The sequence below is a fragment of the Callospermophilus lateralis genome, chromosome 13 (genome assembly GCF_048772815.1).
Source record: "Callospermophilus lateralis isolate mCalLat2 chromosome 13, mCalLat2.hap1, whole genome shotgun sequence".
Classification (NCBI taxonomy): Eukaryota; Metazoa; Chordata; class Mammalia; order Rodentia; family Sciuridae; genus Callospermophilus; species Callospermophilus lateralis.
Genome location: NC_135317.1, coordinates 89,693,173 through 89,717,859, shown reverse-complemented (window position 1 = coordinate 89,717,859; position 24,687 = coordinate 89,693,173). Strand labels below are relative to the sequence as shown.

The following is a 24,687-nucleotide window of genomic DNA, read 5'->3' as shown; positions in this document are numbered from 1 at the left end:
GAGTTGGAAATAACATAATTTCATCTCACACTATGTGACCTTTATGCCAACACTTGCTAGACACAATAAGCCCCATGATAAAACCCTGGTTTACCCCTTTCTTACCTGTGCTGGTTGCATCTTCTTTCTTATATGCAGTTCAGGGTAGAGTGAGCTTCACTATGAAAGTAGCATTGCTGAAAATTTTTGTTAAGGACAATGAAATATTGCTTTTCAGAGTCCTTTGGCAATTGCACATCTTGCTCAGATGGTTGCTGGGTATCAGAGGCTATAGACAGCTGCAGAACTCTTCTGGGAAAGGTCCTAAAGACAACTCTTGACTTTTATAGCCAAAGTCATTTCAAGCATATTGTCTATGATTGATAAGCTTGGTCATTCTGTGGATGATCATCTGTTGATCAATGCTTACTTTATTTTTCAAGTATAGTATAAGTGTGTGTATTTTACAATAGTAAATGATTTAGAGTAAATGATTTAGAGCTCTTGTTTCACTAAAAGTTTGACATGTAAGGAAATTAAATAAGTAAGATGGTTCATTTAAAGTTCAGTGGTGTAAATGAGAAAAGGACAGACAGCTTCATTCCAGAAATATCTGTTTTGGAGACTTATCTTTCAACTTCTTGGTGTGTGATCTTAGGAAATTTGACAAACTATTCTGACTCTTTGCTTTTCTCCATCAGGAAAATAGAAATAATTGTTCATAACTTTGAAGTTTTCTTCAGCATTAAATGAAGAGAGATTTTGTGATGATCCCAGAAAGGTGGTGAATGTTAAATAATTATATGAAATTTCTATTGAATTACTACTATGACAGGAAGTACACTAAAAACAAAAATTAAGCAACTAAGTTAAGAAATTCAGCTGCTCAGATATTAGGTGGGAAAATGTTGTTTTGCTCATGACAGATTGGATAAGTTTGTTGTCTGAACTGCTTGTTTATTTTTTAAGGTGTTTTGGAATTGGAAACAAATAGCACAAGAATCCAGAAGGTCTGTGGCATTTTTATTAGTAGTCATTTCTTTTTTCATCCATGTCATGAGTTCCTTTTGTGCCCTTAGAAATGCCTTCATGACCTGAACCAGAAAGTTGGCCTCGGCAGTGCATTTGTTAAATAAGAACATGTTTATAAATTATCTAGAAAGAACTGAGTGATAAATGGCATAAACACATTTTACTGAAGCAGCCGTGTACCTAAGAAAAAATTAAATTTAACTCTATAAAACAAAAGAATTATATATCAAACATTACATTTCAAATAATATAAAAACTCATTGTAACTTTCAGACCAAAAATATGAATTAAAATTCATTTTCTAATGAAGGGGTTTTCTTCTCAAAGTATCTTTTTGTAACAGTAGCTTTTCTGTGAGGAAAAAAAATTGTCTATTTACATTTGAACTAGTTATTTGAGCATTTATTTTACACCGTTACATTACAATTTGAGAATTCTAGAAGTGCTATTTTATTGATGTTGGTAAAGTGCTGGAAAGTAGCTTTTCAGTACTTGAAATGAAAATGATTGTGCAGAGTATGCTGATTATTGTTTATCAGAATATAAAGAAAAAACGATAAAGCAAGTTGCTAAGGAAATTAAGGGTTTACTTTCTCCGTGATGTGTCTTAGAATCACATTGCTTTTCCTCTATGTTTGCCTAAATGGTTTGATATTTGCTTGGGAATTAGTTTATTTGACTATTTTGATAATAATGGTGTCTCTAGGATTGGTTTCTCAACACAGGTAGTAAACATATCACTGCCATTATGCTATGACCCATAAAATAACAACTGAATACTAAGCATTCTACCGAGTTGGGTTTTCCATAAAGTTAATTGCAAGGGACCTTCAAATGTTTCCATTAAAAAATCTTGGTGAATTCTCCCCAGGTTCTAACAAACTATGTCAAAATAGAACTCATTTCATGGAAAAAAGGAATCCCACAGCACTTCTTTTTAATAACTGTTCAGCTACAAAATTTTATTGGTGTCTTTTTATGTTCCCTCTAGAGGATGTAATGCACAAAAGCATTGCCACGGAACATATAAAATTACAAATGAAATTTATTGTAAAAAGTAGAATGTCTTCTAGACTGGTCAGTATTTATTTCATTCATAAACCAAAACTGCAGTATAATATATTCATTGTCAGCAAGTTCATGTGTGTAAATTGCCATCCAATGTTATTGACTGATATAAGACAGATATTGAAAAGACAATTTAAATTTACTCTTCCAAACATAAACTGTTCCACAAAAGCACTGTAAAAACTCCTTCAAGATTTTGGGTTGTGCTTGACATTTATGGTTAACTACATAATTTGGTCGTGTCATAATCCATTGTGTTTGGCAATTTGGCATTAAACGCCTGCAGAGCAGATTGGATCCTCACCACCTCACTAGTAGACAGCTTGAGTCTATGACGAAGCAAGCAAGAGAAAAGATCTAGACGACGCTGACCAGGTGGGGAGAGTTTATTTACACGGTCTCTTATCTCTAGTAGTTGCAAAAGTGCTGAGTCCTGGGATCCCTGAGTATAGGGGTAGTCCAGCTGCAAAATCAGGTCCCGAATTGCTTCCGGGTCGAAGTGCATGCTGTAGCCAAACACTTGGATGTTGTTGATTTTCATGTAACCCAGGTTCCGGGAAGGATCAATAAACTCCAAAGGTTCGTAGTAAATGCTCTCATTGCCATTGGGGCCATTTGACTTGATGCGACTTCTCAGGTAGATGTGGACTGTCTCAAAAAATGTCTTCCATTTGTTCCCCAGAGTCAGTGTCCAGTTATAACACTGCAGAGGGAGGTCCAGCTTAGTCCTCTCCCAGTCTGGAAAGCTGTTTTCATTCACAGGCATAAACCAGCTCTCTGAGTGGCTGCCTCCAAAAGGATTGATGTAAACAGCCAACACTGGCTCCAAGGTGCTGTTTTTAGTTAGGCAAATCTGTAAAGAGAGACCCAAGATCATGTGGACCAGGCTTGATTTGTATTTGTTACTCTTCAAGGTGAGGAGCATCCGTTTCCGCCAGGAGGGGTCAAACCAGCTGTTGAGGCGCATGTCATTGCTGATAAAAATGGCATGGACTTCTATTCGTCTGTCTGTCTTTTGCAACAAGTATTTCATCTCAAGGTCTTGCAGGTCAGTCTCAAAGCCAATATAGTGATCTGTAGACTCTGCGACTTCAGGCTTGCAGAGCCCCTGGCTCAGCATGTAGCCAGTATTGCAGGTGCCACAGCGGGTGCGGTTGTCAGGTGCACAGGTCAGGCAGGCCGAGGCATCGCCCACAGTGCAGGGCAGGAATGAAGTGCAGACAACCTGGTCATTTGGACATGTGCAGGAGTGCGTCTCTTCTGAAAAGCTGCCCAGGAGGCCATTCTCATTGCAGTAGAGAAAAGACTGGATGCGAGTAAGCCAGTAGGTTGAGGTTCTAGAAATACAAAACAAAAGGAATCTACATAAATACAAACGTGTGTGTGTGTGTGTGTGTGTGTGTGTGTGCATTTTAAACATGCCATAACTTCTGAAGAGATTATACCGTATCTCAGTGTACTTGGAAGGTGATTGTAAGTACAATAGGTTGAACATTGTTTTGAAATGATAACCAACAGCAGGAAATAAAAGTAGTGTTATCATAAAATATCTATAGCAAAATTAGAGCATATAAATAACCGTTGTTCATTCATTCATTCTTATTTTCATAAAGCAAATGTTGCAGGAAGCATGAATATAAAATAAAAGAGAAGAAACATAAACAACTTTAAATTGTCAATCAACATACTTAGATCCTAGAGTTTTACCAACATTGAAAGAACAAGTGCCCTGAGAGGGAAAATATTATTAAAACATCTTTGATTTTACTCTTACAGGCTGTTCAAGAAAATAGTTGAAAATATCTCATTAAAAGCAACAAGCTCTTCTAATAAGGGAAAAGCATGTTAGTTTAATGTGTTTGATTTTAGTCATTAACATTTTTTTCCTATCAGGCTAATCAGGAAGCCAATTTAACATCTCACTTTCCCTATTTTACTGAATTATTCAAACTCTTTTGGCTTATTGAAGATCTCAGTAAAATAGTGAAGGAAAAGTGGTGGCCTTGTAATCAGATAATTCCTTGTTTTTACTATGTTGCTTTTTCATACTAGCTTAATGATTATGGGAAAAGTTGCATGAATTGTACTAAATACAGTTCTCTCATGTGAGAAATGCAAATAGTAATATCTTCCATTTTGAATATTTGTGACAGATAAGTCAGATTCAAATTGTATGAATGTATTTAGAATTGTATGCACTGTCTGTTTCATAGTAGAAAAGCAAAAATTGATTATATTTTTGGTATTATGCATTTCTGGTGTTAGTATTTAGTATAGCAGTTAGTACAGATATAATGCACTCAGATCTTTAAAATTTATTATATTACTACTGTTTTAAATAATTTCTATATAATGCTGTTTAAACAGGTTTTAATCTATTTATTCAATCATTAAAAACAATTAATGATATTCAAGACAGGTATTTATGTTATATGAAATTTGGATCTCTGCCCATTGTCCTCTTGAAATATCCAACACATTTTTTAATGTAAGTGCTTCCCTGTTTTCTCAAATAATTTATCCTTTATTCTCTCCATACCATCTACTTATTTTACTTCATAGTGTCTTTTTCCACTTACAATCTTATATTATTCTGTACTTACCTCTTTATACTGTTTCTCTCATTAAATATAACACCCAACTTACCAGAACCCTTATGTTTTCTTTGTAGCTACATTTCAAGCACACACTAGAGTGCCAGATAATAGGCTGTTAATATTTACTAAATATTGCATAAAATGCATGGAATTAAAAAAAACGTGTTCAATAAGTATAATTTTAAATGAAATTTAAGCTTTAAACAGATCATTTAATATAGTAGGGAAGTCCTGGCTTCCAAGTTGCAGATAGCACAGTTATACAACCTATGCTTTGATATCTGCACTAGGAAATATATACAAAATTCATCTTTGCGTAACTTCTAAGAATGCAATTTTATCTTGTAGTCCAAGAAGGAAAGAACAAGACATTAAAAAACTTCTTCTTTATTTCTCACACTGAAAAGCACTGACTGAAATCCTAAATCAGTTTGATTCACTCTATGTTTTGAACATGTTCCCCCAAATTGTTATGTTGGAAATATGATCCCCAATGTGCAATATTGGAACTTGGGACCTAACTGGAGGTGTTTGGGTCATGGGAGTGCCATCCTCATGACTGAATTAATGCCATTGTTATTGGAGTAATTTTCTTATAATGGGTCAAGTTCATCCCCCTATTTAGCTTTAGCTCTCTCTCACAGTCTCTTTGACTTCTGCTATTCAATGACCTCACCAGATGCTGGCCCCTGGATCTTAGGCTTCTCAGCTTCCAGAACTGTTAGTTAATAAATTTCTGTTCATTACATTTTACCAGATTGGGGTATTCTATTTTAGCAGGAAAAAGTGGACTAAAACAATTAATTCCCAAGTTTCTCTACATACTTTTAAAATAAGTTCTCTAAAACCTTTCCCAGGAGTATGGGCAAGGTTATGGAATAACAAATATTAGAGACTTTCTGGTACTTTTTGAGCCATATGTGTATTTCACCCCAGAATATATGTATGAGAAGCTTCCTGCTTTTAGTTTTTAGTTTATGAAGCAGCTTGATTAATGATTTCTGTATTCAGACTCAGAATACAGAAATTCATATCACTGATTTATAATCTATATTTACTGGCTTGTTTATTCCATTTCATTCTCTTTCTCAATAAATTTCTTCTCCTTCCTTCCTACCCATTTTTTTCCTTCCTAACTTCCTTTTGGTTTTCCTCACACTCTCCTTCTTTTTGCTTCATCTCTAGTTGTATTTCTGTCTAATATAAAGTATATAAAATATATATCCCATCTGGATTGAAAATTATATTTTCTTCCCTGAAACCAAAGCATAAAATTCTCTGAGCCAACTCATCTCTCACTGTAAGCTCTAATCATGTTTTGAAATCATAAGGACAAAACAAAAAATGAAATAAATAGACCTAAGGCTAAAGGCAGCACTTACAAAACTAGGACACGGTGGAAAGAATGGTGTGGACATTTTAGAAAAGCAATGATTTTTCCAGCCTTTAGTCTTTTTCAATCCTTTCTACGTTTCCACAGATTGCATTAGTGCAGGAATATGATTCAGCTTCTTGGGTTTCAGCCTATCATCTATGAATACTGATTACTCAGCACACAGTGAAACCCTGGCACCCCCAGAATGGAAAAGTTGGCATGCAGATTTTCTTGCTGCTTCTTGTCCTTTTCCCCTTACTACCTATCTTTTGACTATTTTACTGTATTTCACAATGTAGGAATAGATTGTTCAAGAAAAAAAATTCATAATCTTTTCTTCATTCTTGGTAAAATCTTAGTGCAAGCAGTAGTCAAAAATATTGATAAGCAAGTGTCAAGATTGTATAATGGATTTTTCACTTACCCAAAAGTTCACATAGTTAATTTTTTTCCTCAATAAAGTCAAATTTAGCTGTTCTTAATTTATTTTGTAAGTTTAAAGGTTTTTGGAGAGAAAAGTCTTCAAAATTTTCAGTTAGGTTGAATCAAGTATTTTTTCAATTTCCATTAACTTTTTAATATTAAAACAAATAAATAACATTGCATTTTATTGGCATATGCATATATCATGTGTGTGATATATATGTGTCTGTGCATGATCTGCATGCACACATGTGTGACCCATGCATGCATATCTTGTGGATGTCATGCACATAAGTACATGTGTATGGTATGTGCATGTGCTCATTTGTACGTGTGTGGTTTGTGCATATGTGTCGGGTGTCTCACCTCGTTTCAGACAGATTATTGAAGTTCTACTAGGGCTAAGAATTGAGAATGCAGTTCTGAATGATAAACTGTAAAATGAATGAGGACAGGCAGGTATTTTTGTTTGCTTGCTTTTTATTGAACATGTGGCATATGTGTATTTCACCCCAGAATATATGTATGAGAAGCTTCCTGCTTTTAGCACTTCATAGAATAAAGGAAGGAGTAAGGGAAGGGAAAAGGGAGAAAAAGAGGGAGTAAGTTTATGGGAGGGAGAAAAACATTATGGTTAACGAAATATGCATTATGGAATAACAGAAGAAAAAATCAGAATAATTCAAGACTTAAAGAAAAGCAATTGATATGATACATGCTACAGACCAATGAAAGGTTAAAGAAATCCCTTACCTATTAGGAAGAGAGTTTGCATTTTGTAAATAATTTCTTGAAAGCATTTTAGGGGCTATAATTACAAAGAAGGAAAACACTTTCCTGAGTTAATCTAAAATTAATTTGGAAAAAATCATTAGCTAAAATGTCAATAGCATTTAAATCATCAAGGAATCATGTTGCATACTATTTTGAGAAGTTAGAGGAGTGGGTAGTCCCAGTGTCTCTGTTTAACTTATAATAGTCTCTATGTGTTATAAGATCTGCTCTTCTCTATGTGATATATATTTTGTAAGCATCAAAAAAGTATTAGACTGGGAGTCTGCATGCATTATTCCCAAAGCCATTACCATATCCTCTAAACTGGACAAGTACTTAAGTCTCTCTAATCTTCAGCAAATCTTTTGGAGTTCAGACAAATGTAGGTTCAAATTTTGATTCTGCATAACACTGGGTGGGGGGGAATGCACACATACGCGCGCACGCGCGCATACACACACACACACACACACACAAAAGGGCTTGATGTGTTTATCTGTGAGTTCACTTGATATGATGGTAGTATGCAAAGATGTAACATATTGTATTATCCACTATTTGATGTTATAGGAAAACACCTGGCACAGCCTAACTCTATGAAGTAAAGAGGTTTATTTAGCTCAAAAGTTTGGAGACTCAAAGTCTAAGCAGCATAGTGCAGGCTTGGGTAAGGACCCCTTTGCAAAAAGCATTATGTTTCAAATCAGGAAGCAGAGAGATCTGGGTGAGTACAGGCTTGTTCTTATATAAAAACTCTTGAGAGAACTAAGGGAGTCCATGAGAAAAATATTGTAATCATTTCCAAGGGCAACAGTCCTGATGATGAAAGGACCCCCCATTAGACCCCATCACTTAAAGGTCCACACCATCTTTCAATAGCCTAGGGACCAACCTTCTAACACACGGACCATTGTAGGACACCCAAATTCAAGTCATAGAACATAAATCTATGAATCTCACAGTTGGTTGCTGTTTCTTATGAAACAACATGCATGAAATGCTTTTCTTAAAATTTTTCTGTTATTAAGAATATCATGATATAGTCTTATACTTTTAGTTTAATATGTCAGGTGTGAGTATTGAATCAGATTTCTATGCACTACCCCAGATATATCTGAAGAATTTCTAGGACCAGGAAGGTCTTGTTAAAATGCACAGCTCTAGATAAAAGCTATGTACACACAGATATTACGAGGTTCCTATGTATGTAACAACCCAAAAGCTGCCAGTTAGCTATCCTTCAATACCATGCAGACATTAAAATGGAACAACTTGTTCAGAGAAAGTAAAGTGAAATTTCTGTAGAGAAGGAGACCGCAGTGTTCTACTTTTAATTTACATGCATTGCAGTCTGTAGCCACTATGTACAATAAAATTTGCAAACTTTACACTGAAAACTTTTGGTATGTACACACACAAGAAAAATAAAGCAAACACTAAAGCCTGGCTTAAAAAAATAAGTTCTGATACTTTCCAGTAGCATTAATTTATCATCTAGTGCACATCACTCTGTGGGCCAGACCCTCTGTATTCATTTTATTTAAAAAGTTCTCAAAGGAGTTTAAAAATGTGAAACCCAGTTTAAAATGTGAAAACCACTGAGCCTCATAAGTTTTAATGATTCAGTGACATATCTCTTAAGCACTAAAGACAAACTCAAAGAAGCCAATGTAAATATTATTTAAAAAAAATTTTTAAAAATATTATTTTAAAAACTTTTTAAAATAATATTTTTTAAAAGTGTTGAAAATGTTGTTCCACTAGATAGAGAAGAAAAGCACTTAAGAAATGACCTCAGGGAAATATACATTTATTTTCATAGCATGACAACATTTAAAATAAAATAATTTCTATTTGTGATATAATAGTTAGATTTTTGAAAAATAATAGGGTATATATGCTGTCAACAATTTTCTCAGGAGCCAAAGTGTCAACTTTAAATCTTGTTTCATTTATCTCATTTGAAAAGTGGGAATAAAATATCTCACAAGGCTGTTTTAAAAATTAAGGCACAATTGCAAGTGAAGCACTTAAAACAGTGCCTATGCACAGAATAAACAGGAAATAAATGTAAATTCTTATTCTTATTATTATCATTGTTATTGCTCCTGTCATCTCTTAAAGAACTGTCATTGTAGACAGTTTCTTTTTTATAACTGATTTTTCTTCCCAGAGGATGAAGCATTTCATTTTCTCTTCAAGAACTCATGTGTGTATACATGATATTACATCATGTCCCTGCATTTCACCTTTATCAAAATAGACACCATTTTGATAACCTGATTGAGACTATTTAAAAGTACAAGTGTGGCCTCTTTGTGATAGTTCTGAAGGACTCCTGTATCTGCAAAAACAATATTTTTCAAATTCAGAATGTATATTCTAAATGCTAACTGTTTGCACCAAAGTATTAGAACATATGTTGATACAAAACAATTACTTCATCTCACAGTTAAATCCTCTCTGAGCACTAATAATCGTTTTTCAAAGGCCCCTTATTCCAACCTTCTAATCCTTTATTGCTTTCCAAATCTGTGCTTCCAAATTTTAAACCTAAACAATATAAATTCAGTATCTTTTTGAAGTAAAGGATTATTCTTTTGAGTAGGCCATTTCATTTTAGCTTTCATAGATTTGTTCTTCTCAGACCCTAATACTTTAAACTAAATATAAATTTGGGGGATTAAGCAACCATAGCCATTTAAACAATCATAAGCTGATTATTAGCTCAGTCACCAACAGATAAAACCAAGTAATACTCTGTCACTCTCCCTTCTCTGACTCTGCTTCTCTGGCCATCTCAGTCTTGGCAACATTATCTGGGCCTCATGTTGACACTCTTGACACAGCACAGTTCCACTCTTGTAAATAATTTTACACCATGAGAGGAAAAAACATTCTCTTTCAAAGTACCCTGGACTGTGAGTCTCCCAGGGAAGAGCACACATAAACACACACACACACACACACACACACACACACACATACACACAGTTGCACACGTTTTAATTGAGCTTTTTCAAATGCGTAGTAATATTACAAGTATTATTTCATTATATCCTCACACTCTCTCACTACTCCTTGATATAAGGGTGCCTATTACCCCAATTTATAGATAATGTCATAAGTCCGAAAATAATTACAAAATAAATTGCCCCAGATCAAAAAGCTAGTAAGTGCCAGAACATAAAATATATTCCTGGTATGTATTATCCAGAATCACAGCTTCTTATCCATTGTAAACACACACATTCCAAATAATTTGTTAATTCATTTGGTAGAATGGTGTTCATAGAAAAATCTTACTTCTAAAAATGCATTTAAAAATATAGTTCAAGACAAACCAATTAGATATGTCTTTCTTCTCCTTACAAAGTATGAACTAAACAGATGGATGTTCAGTATCAGATATGAAAGGCACATAAACATAAACATTATTTTACTGTAAGCACATAAAATGTTCCCCAAATATCTTCAATTAGAGTTCACCTTTAGTTCTCTTCCAAATATCATCATATTGGAGTATTTCTCACTACATCACTTTAAATATTAAGATAAAAAAATTTAAAAAGTATTCTGATGTGTAATTTCAGGCTGTTAAACAGTCAGTGTAAATGAGAAATATTGACACAAATGCAAAAAATGTCAAATAATATATAATATCAAATCATCTCATCTCACATTATACAGCCTGTGAGGAAAACGATATATCTTTACATCACAAGTTTACAATCATAAAATATGTAAACCAGTTAATAACAGTGTCTATTTATGTAACTGATAAGGCTCTTTATTACAGTCTTCTCAACCTCCATAAGGCGCTGTGCATTATGGATCTAAATTTGAAAATATAAACAATAAAATCTAGGATTCTTTCAATATTACTCATGAAGAAGTTATTTTATTTCATCCTTCACAGATTGTTCTGCATTTAAAGAATGAATTACTGACACAAATAAAAATATAGATGAATATCAAAAACAAGAACAAGATACAAAAGGGTATGAACTATATAAAACTATTTTTATGAAGCTGATGAAGATGCAAAATGTAAACCTATGGTGGAAAGAATACTGTGGGGATGAACATTGTAATTGGTCATGAGCAAACTCCTGGGTAATGAAATGATCCTATCTTGATTATGGTCATGGTATGTGGGTATATCAGTTGTCACAATCAAGAATTGTTCATTTCAATACATATTTATTTTTCAAAATCTAAAAGTCTGATTCTAAACTTTCTAAGGAATATAGTAAATTGAATATTAAATGGAATATTAAATTAAAAATAAAAGTAAAAATCCATTAAAAAGAAATAAATAACATTTTAAAAAATGAAAGGATAGATACATGCCCTACTAGGTATATAGCCTTGATATATCAACATGTGGATAAAACCAAAAGCAAATTAAAAATAAAACAAAACATCCTCAAACCACAAAATTGAATGAAAAACCTAGAAATAGAACCACATATATAATGTATGACAAGCTGACATTTCAAAAAAGTAAGGCAAAAAATATGTTTTTGTTTTTATATGTATTTGAGGGATAAGAAAGAGAAGAATTTCTATAATCGAATAAAAGTGGTTTGGATTCCACCAGAAAATACTTCCAGATGACTTCATACAATGAATAGTTAGCACTTACTTTTATATTAGGTGAAGAAAATTTTTAAATAATTTAATTGAAGGATTTATCTGAGCTGCCTTCGACAAAGCACAACTGAGCTCTGATTTGGATTAATTCTTCCAGTCTGTGGAGAGAGTAGGAATGGACCTTGTACAATAACAGACCACAGTCTTATTTTTGTAGCTGTTTTCTTATTAAAAGAAGAGGTGGGGAAACTGGGGCAATATCACTGGCTTTGAATAAAAGGAAAACCCTATACAGTAGCTAGTAATTAAAGGAGAAGCTGTAATTTGTCACAGGGCTGACTTCTACCTTGCTATGCTGTGGAACACAGATTTGAACAGATATACTAGTACAAAACAGTTCATGAGTCTTCTGAAGAGATATGGCCAGTTTAAACAAAAGTCAAATGGTAAAGAGAGTGATTATCATATGCTGGGATACATGGGAGAAACACAGAGGAAGGAAGGGACTCAGGAATGATAAAATGATGAGAGTGAGTGTTTGGGGATGGTTTGCGCCAAAGTTTAAGAAAAATCTGTTGTGATTCATTGATAGTATTCTTGCATTTATTAAAATGTGTTATACAAATATATAATAATATTCTGGCAATAAAAATCTTAAGTTTTATAACAATTTAGTATTTGTTTATTCCAAGCCACTCAATTAATACGACTTTAAATATATATATTAGGAACCCTCCCCACCCCCAAGTAGAAGAGAAATGTTTAGGGGTAATATCTAAAAACAGTGTACAAATGTTATTTCCTGCTCTTTTAATTGCAGGATAGTCCATGAATAGCATTGTACTATCATCTATTTTAGTCAAATTTGAATAGATCTTATATTTGTTTTCAGAGAAATTAGAATCCCATACTCTCCTAAAATTATGCATGGAATGAGGTGCTAGCATCTTGAATGATGTTATTACCCAGCTCTAATGTTCCTGGAATAGACTAACATAGAAAATCCTGGACTTTTCTTGTGACTATAAACACAGTCTCAAGTGTTTATTCTTTCATTAAGATTTCATTTTATAATCTTTTCTCTATCTGACCTCATCTAGCCTCTCATTTCCATTCCTTCCCATGGACAATGGGAAGTCTGTCAATATATCTCCAGCTCAGGTCTCCTTCTTGAGATCCCAAAATTGCATTACAGACTACTGATGCACGGAATATTCCATATGTATCTCAAATTCAGTGGGTCTCAAGTAAATTATTTTACCCCTCTTTACTTCTTCTATATTGCTCATAACCCTGTCACAATGTTAAAGAATACAGATATTTATGGTAGAGAACTCAATATGTGCTGTCCAATTTTGTTCCCTTTTTCTAACCAATACAAGTAAGAAGAAAGGAGTAAGGAGAAGTAGTTGGGTCACTGGGGACAGACCTTTGGGATTTACAATTTGTCACTAGTGAGCAGAGTTTTATCTCCACCTCCTGATTGCCATATCTGAGCTGATTCCCTCTGCCACAACCTTCCACCCTGATGTTCTGCCCCATGTTGGGCCCAGAGCCATGCAACCAGCCAACCATGGACTGAACCTCTGAAACTATGAGGCAAATAAATGTTTCCTCCTCTAAGTTAATTCTTTTCAGTTCTTTGGGTCATAGCAAAGCAAAAGCTAACTAGAGCATGAGGGTAACCACTTGATCCTGATCAAGACAAAAAATTATAAATACCATTTCCTGTGGAAGTCAGCAGCATTTATTAAGAGTGCAGGAAGATGACCAGCCCAGGCAAACTTCAGGAAATGCTAGGCAGCACATACCTGAGAAATGGTAAAAAGCCTATAATTGAGAACTGCAAGAATATACAAGCTCGTTCATGTATAGCATTCAGGATGGAATGCTGAGTGTTGAGAAAAAAGCTCTGAAAATACTGAGAAGAAATATTTTTATTTGAATATAATAGGAATTGCTTAAATGGGCCATTGTTGACTTAGGCCAATTTTTTTTTAAATATTAGATGAAAAATTAAAAATGTCCACCTCTATACAACAACAACCAAAAAATCACAACTGTATTTTCTCTGAACTTGAGAACATCAATAAATTTGAAACCCCTTTAGAATTTTTATACCTCTGTAACACTTTCTAGTTTATGCAATTTCCACTTTCAGCTGTCTATTTTTAAATGTATTTAAAATGTTGCCACTACAAAGCATTTCCTGAATTACCTAAGGAGGATTAAGCATTTCCTCTGTGCTCAACTTGCAATTTGTACCCATTAAAATAAAACCTAATGCTTTAATTACTTGTTTTAATATTTCTCTTGCCAAATTCTAAAACTCTGATGTGATCATATTTGTTTTCCTAGTATCTATAAATATTAGTCATTGCACATGTTTCCCAGTGGGGGGAAATGAGTGGAAGTGATGACGTAAGTGCATGATTATTACATTTTCCCCAGTGAACTGGTAGATAGGAATCAGGTTACTCAGTATTACAAATTTTCTACATGCTGTGTGAATTATTGTCAGTGGGAGGGATTATAAACCAATCCTAATATAGATTCTGGGGAATGACAAAAAAAGATGTACTTCCATAGATAAATGGGAAGAGTTTTGGGACGGTACTTAAAGCACTGGAATTTAATCTCAGTTTAACATTTGGAATAGGGTATTGAAGTAAAATGATTGGATTACGAGAACTGTAAGCTAATCAGTCCATTGTAATTTGGATGGACTAACTGGGTGTTAACTGTGGGTCACTGGGAATATACCTGGAAGGGTTCATCTTCCATGTGGCCCCTTTCCTTCTCTCTGCTACCTGGCTGCGACAAATGGAGAAGCACTGCTCCACCAGACCCTTGCACATGATGTTCTGCCTTATCTTGGGCTCAGAGCAATCAGTGCGTTCATCCCGCCATGGACTAAACCTCTGAAACTGTGAGTCAAATTAAACTTTCCCTTTCCCTAATCATCTTAGAATCTCTCTCTGCATTATAGTATGTTACATGGGAGCATCCTTAAAGGTACCCTTCTTTAATTGAAAGTCATCTTCCAGGTATCATTTAATTTTTCTTTTCACTTTTCCTAGAAAAAAAATCATCAAAAGTATTATATATTCCCATAGGCTTGCTTTCCTCCCTAGTTTATTATAAAAATGACTTGGCTCAACTTCAATGTTACCAACATCTCAGCAATAATTGACCTCAACAAAACTAACATTTTGGCAGAGCTGCTTGCTTTCTTCTTGAAATATTCCCTTCATTTGGCTTCTTGGACAATATGCTCTTAGTATTTTCCCCATCAACTCATCTCTCATTGACAGCCCTTAATTAGTCTCTTTTGTTAGAGCGTCTCCTACTCTCTAACTTCTAAAATTTTAAGTTTCTTATAGACATATTCTGTAGTACTTCTCCATGTGCTATCCAACCAATTATATTCAAGCTCATTATTTAACTGGAGGCTAATAATACATGCTGAGCATGACCAAATTTTTATGTTCAGTACACTTTTAGTATATTTGAGCTTGACCTTGCTCTTCCTGTCATGACTGTCAGTCTTTAGACACAGAGTGGATTTAGATTGTCCAGAGTAGATGAAGTAAGACAAATTGGGAGTGAATATGTGTGGTAAGGGATAATAAAGATAACAAGGAATTGAAATGGGATGTGGTTTTTAATTAAATATGAAAAGAAGTAATCAGAGAAAAAAATAAGCAATTTTATTCATAAATAAAAGGTCCTTCTCTTATCTCTTTTTTGGTTCATTAAAATTTCTAACTATATATTTGATATAAACATAACTCTACACTCTCTACTACTGATATATTTACATAATTTCATGTAAATGTAAAAAAAGTAAACCCCCGAGAGAAAAATGTATATATTGCGGGTACATATTCCAAATTGGATGAAAAAAAGTGATTATTTTCTTGGAGCAAAAATAATTCCCTTCAAAGATAATTTTCTACTTATTTCTTTAATTTATACAAAAACAAGTGCTCATATTTTATAATAGCTTCCTCCTTCACTCCTTTGTTTTTCATCCTCAGAAAGATTGAGGTTCAACAGGGTAGAAATCAGTGCTTTAAATCCATACTGTTAAATGGGTAGACAAACAAACAACATGAAAATACAAGGGAAAAATATTTCCTCCTCTGCAAATTAAGGACTTCAACAACAGGATTTATCAAGACCACAGTGGAGTAAATGTCAGAGAAAAAGTTTAGAATGGTCATAGTTAAACTGATCTGTTGTGAGATAAAGAATGATATAAGGAGTGACATCAAAGAGAAAATATGGGAAGTGAAATATCACTTCCATGAAGAGACAGAGATTCTGAAAGAAAATCAAGCAAAAATTCTCAAAATGAAGCTATTAATAAACCAAATTAAAAATTCAGTGGAAAGCATCACCAAGAAACTAGATCACTTGGAAGACAGAGTTTCAGGCAATAGAGACAAAATATATAATCTTGAAAATAAAGTTGACTATGAAGGAAAGATGTTAAAAAAACCATTAACAAAACTTTAAAGAAATATGAGATAACATGAAAAGACCACACTTAAGATTTACTGGGGTATATGAATGCAGAGAGACACAAATCAAAGGAATGCACAATCTTTCCAATGAAAGAACATCTTAAGAACAATCTTAAGAATGAAATGAAAAATCCAATATAGGAAGAATAGAGGACCCAAATATATAAAATTACAACAGATCCACAGCAACACATATTATTATAAAAATGCCTAAAAATACAGAATAAAGTTAGAGTTTTAAAAGCTACCTGAGAAAAATAACAGGCCATATTAGAGGGAAAGCAGTTTGATTCTCAGCTGATTTCTCTATCCATACCCTCAAAGTCAGGATATTCCAATTTCTCAAAGAAAATGGATGCCCATCAAGTTTACTATATTCAGCAAAATTAAGCTTTAGAATTTATAATGGAATATAAACATTCCATGATAAACAAAAATTAAAAGAATTCACAATTAGAAAGCTTGCTATTCAAAATATTATACTTAATAAAATATGTCATGAAGAAGAAATGAAACTAAAAGTGAAAACCAGCAAAGGGAGGTACTATGCTAGAAGAATAGTCAATCAAAGGAGAAACTAATTCACATTCAAAACCAGAAATAAAATGACAAGGAATAAAATATCATATCTCAGTAATAACATTGAATGCAAATGGACTAACCTCATCAATCAAAATACATAGACTGGCAGACTGGATTAAGAAACAAGACCCAACAATATGCTGACTCAAGAGACTCACATCATAGGCAAAGACATACAAAGACTGCAGTTAAAAGGATGTGAAAAAACGTATTACTCACATAGATCCCAGAAACAAGCAGGGGTTTCTATACTCATATAAGATAAGGTGGACTTCAAGCCAAAGTTAATTGGAAGAGACAAAGAAGGTCATTTAATACTGCTTAAGGAAATTATGCATCAACAAGACATATCAATTGTAAATATTTATGCCCTAAACAATGGACCATCTCTGTATATCAAACAAACCCTTTGCAATCTCAAAAATCAAATAGACCACAACACAATAGTCATGGGTGAGTTTAATATACCTCTCTCATCACTAGCTAGATCCTCCAAACAAAAACTAAATAAAGAAGTTATAGAACTAAAAAATACAAATAATAATATAGACTTAACAGATACATATGGAATACTTTATTCATCAATAACTGGATACACTTTCTTCTCAGCAGCACATTGGTCCTTCTCCAAAACAGACTATATCTTAGGCCATAAAGCAACCCTTAGCAAATACAAAAAAAAAAAAAATAGAGATAATACCATGCATTCTATCAGGTCATTATGGAATTAAATTATAAATCAGTGATAAAATAAAAAATAGAAGCTACCCTAACACCTGGAGACTAAATAATATGCTATTAAATGACCAATGGATACCTGAAGAAATCAGGGATGAAATAAAAAAATACCTAGAATAAATGAGAATAATGACACAACATATCAAAATTTCTGGTACACTATCAAGGCAATTCTAAGAGGAAAACTCATTGCATTGACTTCATTTGTTAAAAGAATAGAAAGTCACCAAATAAATAAACTAATGTTAAATCAAAAACCCTAGGAAAAAATAAGAACCAACAACAAAAGAAGTGAAAGAAAATCAGTAAAATCAGAGACACAAATCAATGAAATTAAAACAAAAATATTCAAAACATCATTGAAACAAAAAATGGTTCTTTGAAAAGATAAATGAAATTGATAAACCCTTATCCAAACTAACCGAAAAGAAAGAGAGAAAATATTCAAATTACTAAAATTCATGATGAAAAAGGAATATTACCATGGGCACTACTGAAATACAGATGATAATCAGAAACTGTTTTGAAAATTTATACTCCAATAAAATAGAAAATCTTGAAAACATCAAATTTCTAGAGACATATGACAAACCTAAATTGAGTCAGAAGGACATAGAAAATGTAAACAGATCAAGTTTAAGCAATAAAATTTAAGATGCAATAAAAAGCCTACCAAAAAGAAACAACAACAACAACAACAAAAGCTCAGGAAGAGATGGATTCTCAGCTGAGTTCTACTGGACTTTCAAAGAACTAACACCAGTCCTCCTCAAATTATTCCATGGAATAGTAAAGGAGGGAACACTTCCAAATTCATTCTGTGAAGTTAGTATCACCCTGATACCAAAACCAGACGAAGACAGATCATGGAAAGAAAACTTCAGACCAATATCCTTAATGAATATAGAGGAAAAAATTATTAATGAAATCAAAGTGGATCAAGCACCTAGTCATTAGACCAGAGACCTTGCATGTACTAGAAGAAAACGTAGGCCAACTGTCAATCATTTTGGCTTAGGAAACAAATTTCTCAACAAGAATCCAAAAGTACAAGATGTGAATCAATAATCAATAAATGATATTAAAAAAATGGTTCTTCACAGAAAAAGTAACAATCAAGAACATGAAGAGAGAATCTACAGAATGGCAGAAAATCTTTGCCACCTGCACCTCAGATAGAGCATTAAACTCCAGGAAGTACAAACAACTCAAAAAACTTAACACCAAAACCCCCAAATAACCCCTTCAATAAATGGGCAATGGAACTAAACAGGCACTTCACAGAAGAAAAATGAAAAAAGACATGAAAAAAATGTTCAGCATCTCTAGCAATTAGAGAAATGTAAATTAAAACTACACTGAGGGGCTGGGGAGATAGGTCAGTTGGTAGAGGTTTGCCTTGCATGCACGACACTCTTAGTTCAATCCCCAGGACCATAAAAAAACAAAAAAAATACACCAAAAGCTACACTGAGATTCCATTCCACTCCTGTGAGAATGGCAATTACTAAGAATAAAAGTAACAGTAAATGTTGTCAAGGATGTGGGGGAAAAGGTATACTCATATATTGTTGGTGGGACTGCAAATTGGTGCAACCACTCTGGAAAGCAGTATGGATATTCTTCAGAAAACTTGAAATGGAACCACCATTTGACTCAGTTTTCTCACTCCTTGGTAAATACCAAGAGTATTTAAAATCAGCTTACTATCCAAGCACAGTGGTGCACACCTGTAATCCCAGTGGCTTGGGAGGCTGATGCAGGAGGACTGGAAGTATAAAGCTGGCTCAGCAAAAGTGAAGTGCTAAGAAACTTAATGAGACCTTGTCTATAAATTAAATTCAAAATAGAGCTGGAGATGTGGTTCAATGCTTGAGTGCTCTAGAGTTCAATCCCCAGTTAAAAAAAAAGAAAAGAAAAGAAAAGAAAAATCAGCTTACAACAGTGACACCGTAAATCAATGCTTATAGAAGCTCAATTCATAATAGCTGAGCTATGAAACTAACCTAGGTACCCTTCAACAGATGAATGGAAAAAGAAGATGTGGTGCATACCACAGAATGGAATATTACTTAGCCACAAAGAAAGATTAAATTATCGCATTTGCACGTAAATTGATGAAACTGGACACTATCATTCTAAGTGAAACAAGCCAGTCCCAGAAAATTAAAGGGCACATTTGCTCTCTGATATGTGGATGTTAACACACAGGAAGTTGTGCAGGGGCAGAGATTAGAAGTGCATCTGATTATACAAAGGAGAATGAAGCAAATGGAGGGGGGAAGAGAATAGGAGAGTAGAATGAATTGGACATGAACTTTCTTATGTTCACATATGAATACATGATCAGCATAATTCCACATCATGTACAACCACAGAGATGGGATCCCAAGTTATATTCCATGTATGTATAATATGTCAAAATACACTCTGTAATCTACATATAAAAGATGAATTAGAGAAAAAGATTGGGGTTCAGTCTTAAGAACCCAATTACACAATCAACAGAATATTTAGTGGTAAAATAAATTTATTTTTTTCTATTTTCTCTGACATGAAGATAAAGTAGTAGGCTCTTCATCTCAATATTTGAAAAGCTACTCTGACAATTTAAAAATATTGTGATATCAATATGCTTATTTATTCATATTCGAAGTCTCAAAAATCATCTCAATTTTTTAAAGTTGTCATTGTAAAAACAAAATTAAAACTATAAGATTCCAAATAACAATGATTTGTCTTTCAAATTTTTCAATATCTATCTTATTTAGTCCCGAGATATTGCTCTACATGGAACCATTTTTAACAATCTAACTGGTTCACTTATTTCTTAACATTTGCACGCTGGTGCAGCACTAAAATAGAATGAAAATATATTTTCACCTTCATTCCAGGACCATACCTATCATTTCTATCATTCCAGTGCCTGTCAGTCTACTTTCATTATTGATTATTCATCTGAAATGTTTTTCTGGATTCAGTCTATATCTCCCAACTTCTACTTTATCTCAAATTTGAAGCATGATCATATCTATTCGCAGGGCTTTCATGACCATTTATTTTCCCATTACGTCCAAAAATATACATCCAGATCAAATATTTTTTATGAATTTTAAACTCATATATGTCATTGATCCTTAAACAATGCCAATCAGATAAAGGCTCTATAAACACTATGAAAATACATGTCAAACAATGAATCCATTACCTGCACCTCAAACACTTGCATCTCACCTGCTTTCCCCCACTTATTCAAACTAGTTCTAAAAGTCTATGTACTACTTAATTTAATATTTCACCAAGCACAACACTATCCAAGATAAAAATCTGAGAATCACACACCATGCTTAATTTTCAACCTCTCTTCAAAATGTCGGTGCCGATTAATATTTCAACCATTAATTATTATTAGCTATTAATTTACAAGTATATCAGCATCTCTATTCATAATGTCTTGAAGGTATGTTGTCTGCTCACTACCTGACCATGTTATTGCTTTACCTCCCTAATGAGTCTTTCTGTGTTTTCCTTGTTCGCCATTCTTTCACAATCCATGCTACACACAATACTTGGAGAAGATGATCTCTTACCTAGAAAAAGTTAGTGGTCCTATCACCCCAGAAACCAAATCCCAGGCATGACATACAACGTCCTTTGTGTCATTGCAATCCTCTACCTCACCAACCTATTCTCTCTCTATTCTCTAATTGCTTCCTCTTCCACTGTTCATTGTTCATTTCACTGAATTCTAAGTCAGCTGGGACATATTTTAGATGATTTTGTTTTTAAAGGGATCCATAAGATATTCAAGTGTGAGAGACCGTGTTAATTTTAAGATGAACATTCTATAACCCAAGTTCATTGAAATCTCTCCCAAATCCCATTTCCCAGTATGATTAAAGCCCCTTCTTCTTGTAAGCCATAACTAATGAATCACCTCTCAAAAAAAAAAAAAAAAAAAAACATATGGAATCTCAAGAATTGACCAAGTTTTCCTCTTGTGTTCTCGGAATTGCCCTGTACTAGAGTAAGTTATCTGTATATTTAGCATCACTTATCACAATTATCTGCTTATCTTGCACTTCCATTTAAGAGACGAACAGGTGCTGCAGGACAAGATTTATGTTCAATAGAGTAGATAGCACAAATTAAATATAAAAGAATCTTAGTAACTAATGACAAGACACTGGTGAACTCATGCTTTCATGTTTCCATGAGAGAATTTTAAAAAACCTATAAAGCACTAACTATAGCTATAAAATATGTAAAACACCTATATTATACATGTTACTCATGTGCTTGAACTTGTTAAACAATTTTGAGTATTATAAAAAATGACATCTAGTTTGTGATGTGAATATCAGTGTTGTGGGTTCTAAGTGTGATAGGGCACAGGGGCCCTTTTAGAGAGCTGATGTAGTCATTGCTTTCATCACATAGATGAAATAAACATGAAGTCATTTTGTAAAGGAAAAAATAGCACCATATTATCTAATTCAAAAATTTTAACAAGAGTGTGATGACTTCAAAATAATCAATGGTATTAAGAATTATTTAAAACTATTTGCTAAATAAAAGGTATGAAAATAAGACAGCAAAGAATATTAAGGAGTCAGTGCAGAGATATTTGGCAAAGTTTATGGAGAATCATCCTAGGATGAAGTTGCCCTTACAGAATGTGAGAGTGAGCTTAGACTTCTTGACAATTTATATTTGTAGCTACAGTAAATGTACCAAGACCCAGAAGGTAGTACTGTTCAGAATGAGAGATAATTAAAATCCTCTGATCTGATTCCATGATCATTAAGAAATCTTGTGGCAATAATTTGATTTATCACATAAAGTGAGAAATTTAAGCCATTTAAAATCTTATTCCAGGGTACTGTATAGATCAAATTCATCTACTGAAAATAATTTAGAAGTCACATCCTCAATGCCATGACTTTATGTAAACATTACCTGGTACTGGGAGCAAACTCTGATACTCACAATCATTAACTGTAGTTAATGGGGATACCACAAAACTATGAAAAAAGAATGGGTGTACATAGCTCTCTCCAATATTATTTCCTATGGTAATATGTCAATCTTGTTGGTGTGTGTGCTTTAACTGGTGCAAAATTTGCACAGAAATTTAAGGAATAAAAACTCACAAGTTTATATACCAATGTAAGCCTTGAACTAGGGTTGAACTAAAAGACTATTTTCAATTTCACATGATTTCTGTTTATCAGGAAGAAAGAATAAGTATTGTCTTCTAATTTTTCTAAAAACTTAATATTACGTTAAGCTTGTAGAAAATAAAATCAACATGTACAAATAACTGATTCAAAGACAAAAGCAATCCAGAATGCTTAACTCTCTCTGCCCTCATTTTCCAGATGAGCCTAGAAAATGATGAGTTAGCTTAAATGAGCATCCTACATCTATTTAGAGAACAAATGAACAAATGATAACCAACACTTTCATCCTTGGATTCTCAAGCAGACTTGTATAGTGTAGAACATCTCTGTGATAAAACTTTGTATTAATCAAAATATTATCTGATTGGGAAAAAAATGGTTTACTCTGGATGCTATCAGGAATTACATGAATAAAATGGGTATTCAAATGTATCCTTCTCTCAACCACAAAATACAAATGGGAGCCTCTTATCAACTGTCAGAAAGATAGACAGAGACTTGAGTCACTATAAGAGCTTAATATACTCTGTTGGCAGAGATAAAAAAAATGTATAGGTTTCCTTAGTGTTTCCAGTTCAGTCTTAATTTAATGTTTGAACTGAAAGACTATTTTCAAATCATTTGCTTATAAATGTATTTTAAATGATGTTTATTTTTGTATTTATTTATTAACCTTTTATAAATTAGTTCATGATGAGTCTGAAGTAAAATAATGAAGGTAAAGAATTTAGAAAAGTACATGTATCCTAGTAGGCCTTCAGTCATTATATACCACTATGTTAGAATTAAGTCCTAATAAAAAGTATTTGTCTATTACAAAATTAAAGTATAAGCAAAAATGAATAAATAAGTCTTATTTTAAGGGCAAGATCAAAGGAAATTTGGGGGGGGGGTGCAATGTAACAGGGATTGAACTCAAGGACACTGAAACACATCCCCAGCCCTATTTTGTATTTTATTTAGAGACAGGGTCTCATTGAGTTGCTTAGCACCTTGCTTTTCAGAGGCTAACTTTGAATTTGTGATCCTTCTGCCTCAGCCTCCCCAGACCCTGGATTACAGGAATGCACCACCATGCCCCACTTCTAGATCAAAAAATATCTTAACAGTAGTTTATAGTTAAACTGAGAATATTACCAAGACTGTTTGTTTTAATAGGCAATGTTTATATTACATCTTCTCAACTCTATTTCAATTATAGGCTATTCCTTTAAAAATAAGACAAACTTTTTAATTTTATTATATTTTTATATATTTATTTTATTTATATGTTTTTATTTGGTGCTGAGGATCAAATCCAGTGCGTCACACACGCTAGGCAAGCACTCCACCACTGAGCTATAACCATAGCCCCATAAGCTGTTTATAAAATTTTGTAACACAACCATAGTGCTTGATTTGAAATCAGACTTGTTTATCTTGTGTGTGTAAGTGTGTGTGCACAATTTGTGGACAGAATATTAAATGTAAATAGTAAAGATTCCAAATTACTTTCTTTGTACCCTTTGCCCTCATAAAATACAGTGTGCTTCCTGTGAGGCCCTAGGTTCGATCCTCAGCACCACATAAAAATAAATAAATAAAAATAAATAAATAGAGAAAAACAATGTGCTTGTCTCTCATCAAGACCTTAAAGCCAATATCTACTTTACTGGTTATTAATTAGCAATATAGGGGAAAATTAAATTGCACCATGGGTAATCTATCTTTCAAATTCAAAGAGTGGGATATTTTACAAAACCAATATCATTTCTTCAAAATATCCAATGGCATCAGAAGAAAAAGGGATGGACTGACAATTCTTATGGGAT

General features: G+C 33.5%; 1 protein-coding gene across 2 annotated transcripts in view; it reads right to left on the bottom strand.

Moving 5' to 3' along the window:
- Nucleotides 1–2,299: 2,299 nt before the first annotated feature.
- Nucleotides 2,300–24,687, bottom strand: part of Brinp3 (BMP/retinoic acid inducible neural specific 3) — a 348,321-nt gene continuing 325,933 nt past the window's right edge. For both annotated transcript variants that reach the window (XM_076832173.1, XM_076832175.1), the window contains one exon: nt 2,300–3,416. In XM_076832173.1, the coding sequence (XP_076688288.1) occupies nt 2,300–3,416 (1,117 nt within the window). The remainder of the gene's footprint in view (nt 3,417–24,687) is intronic.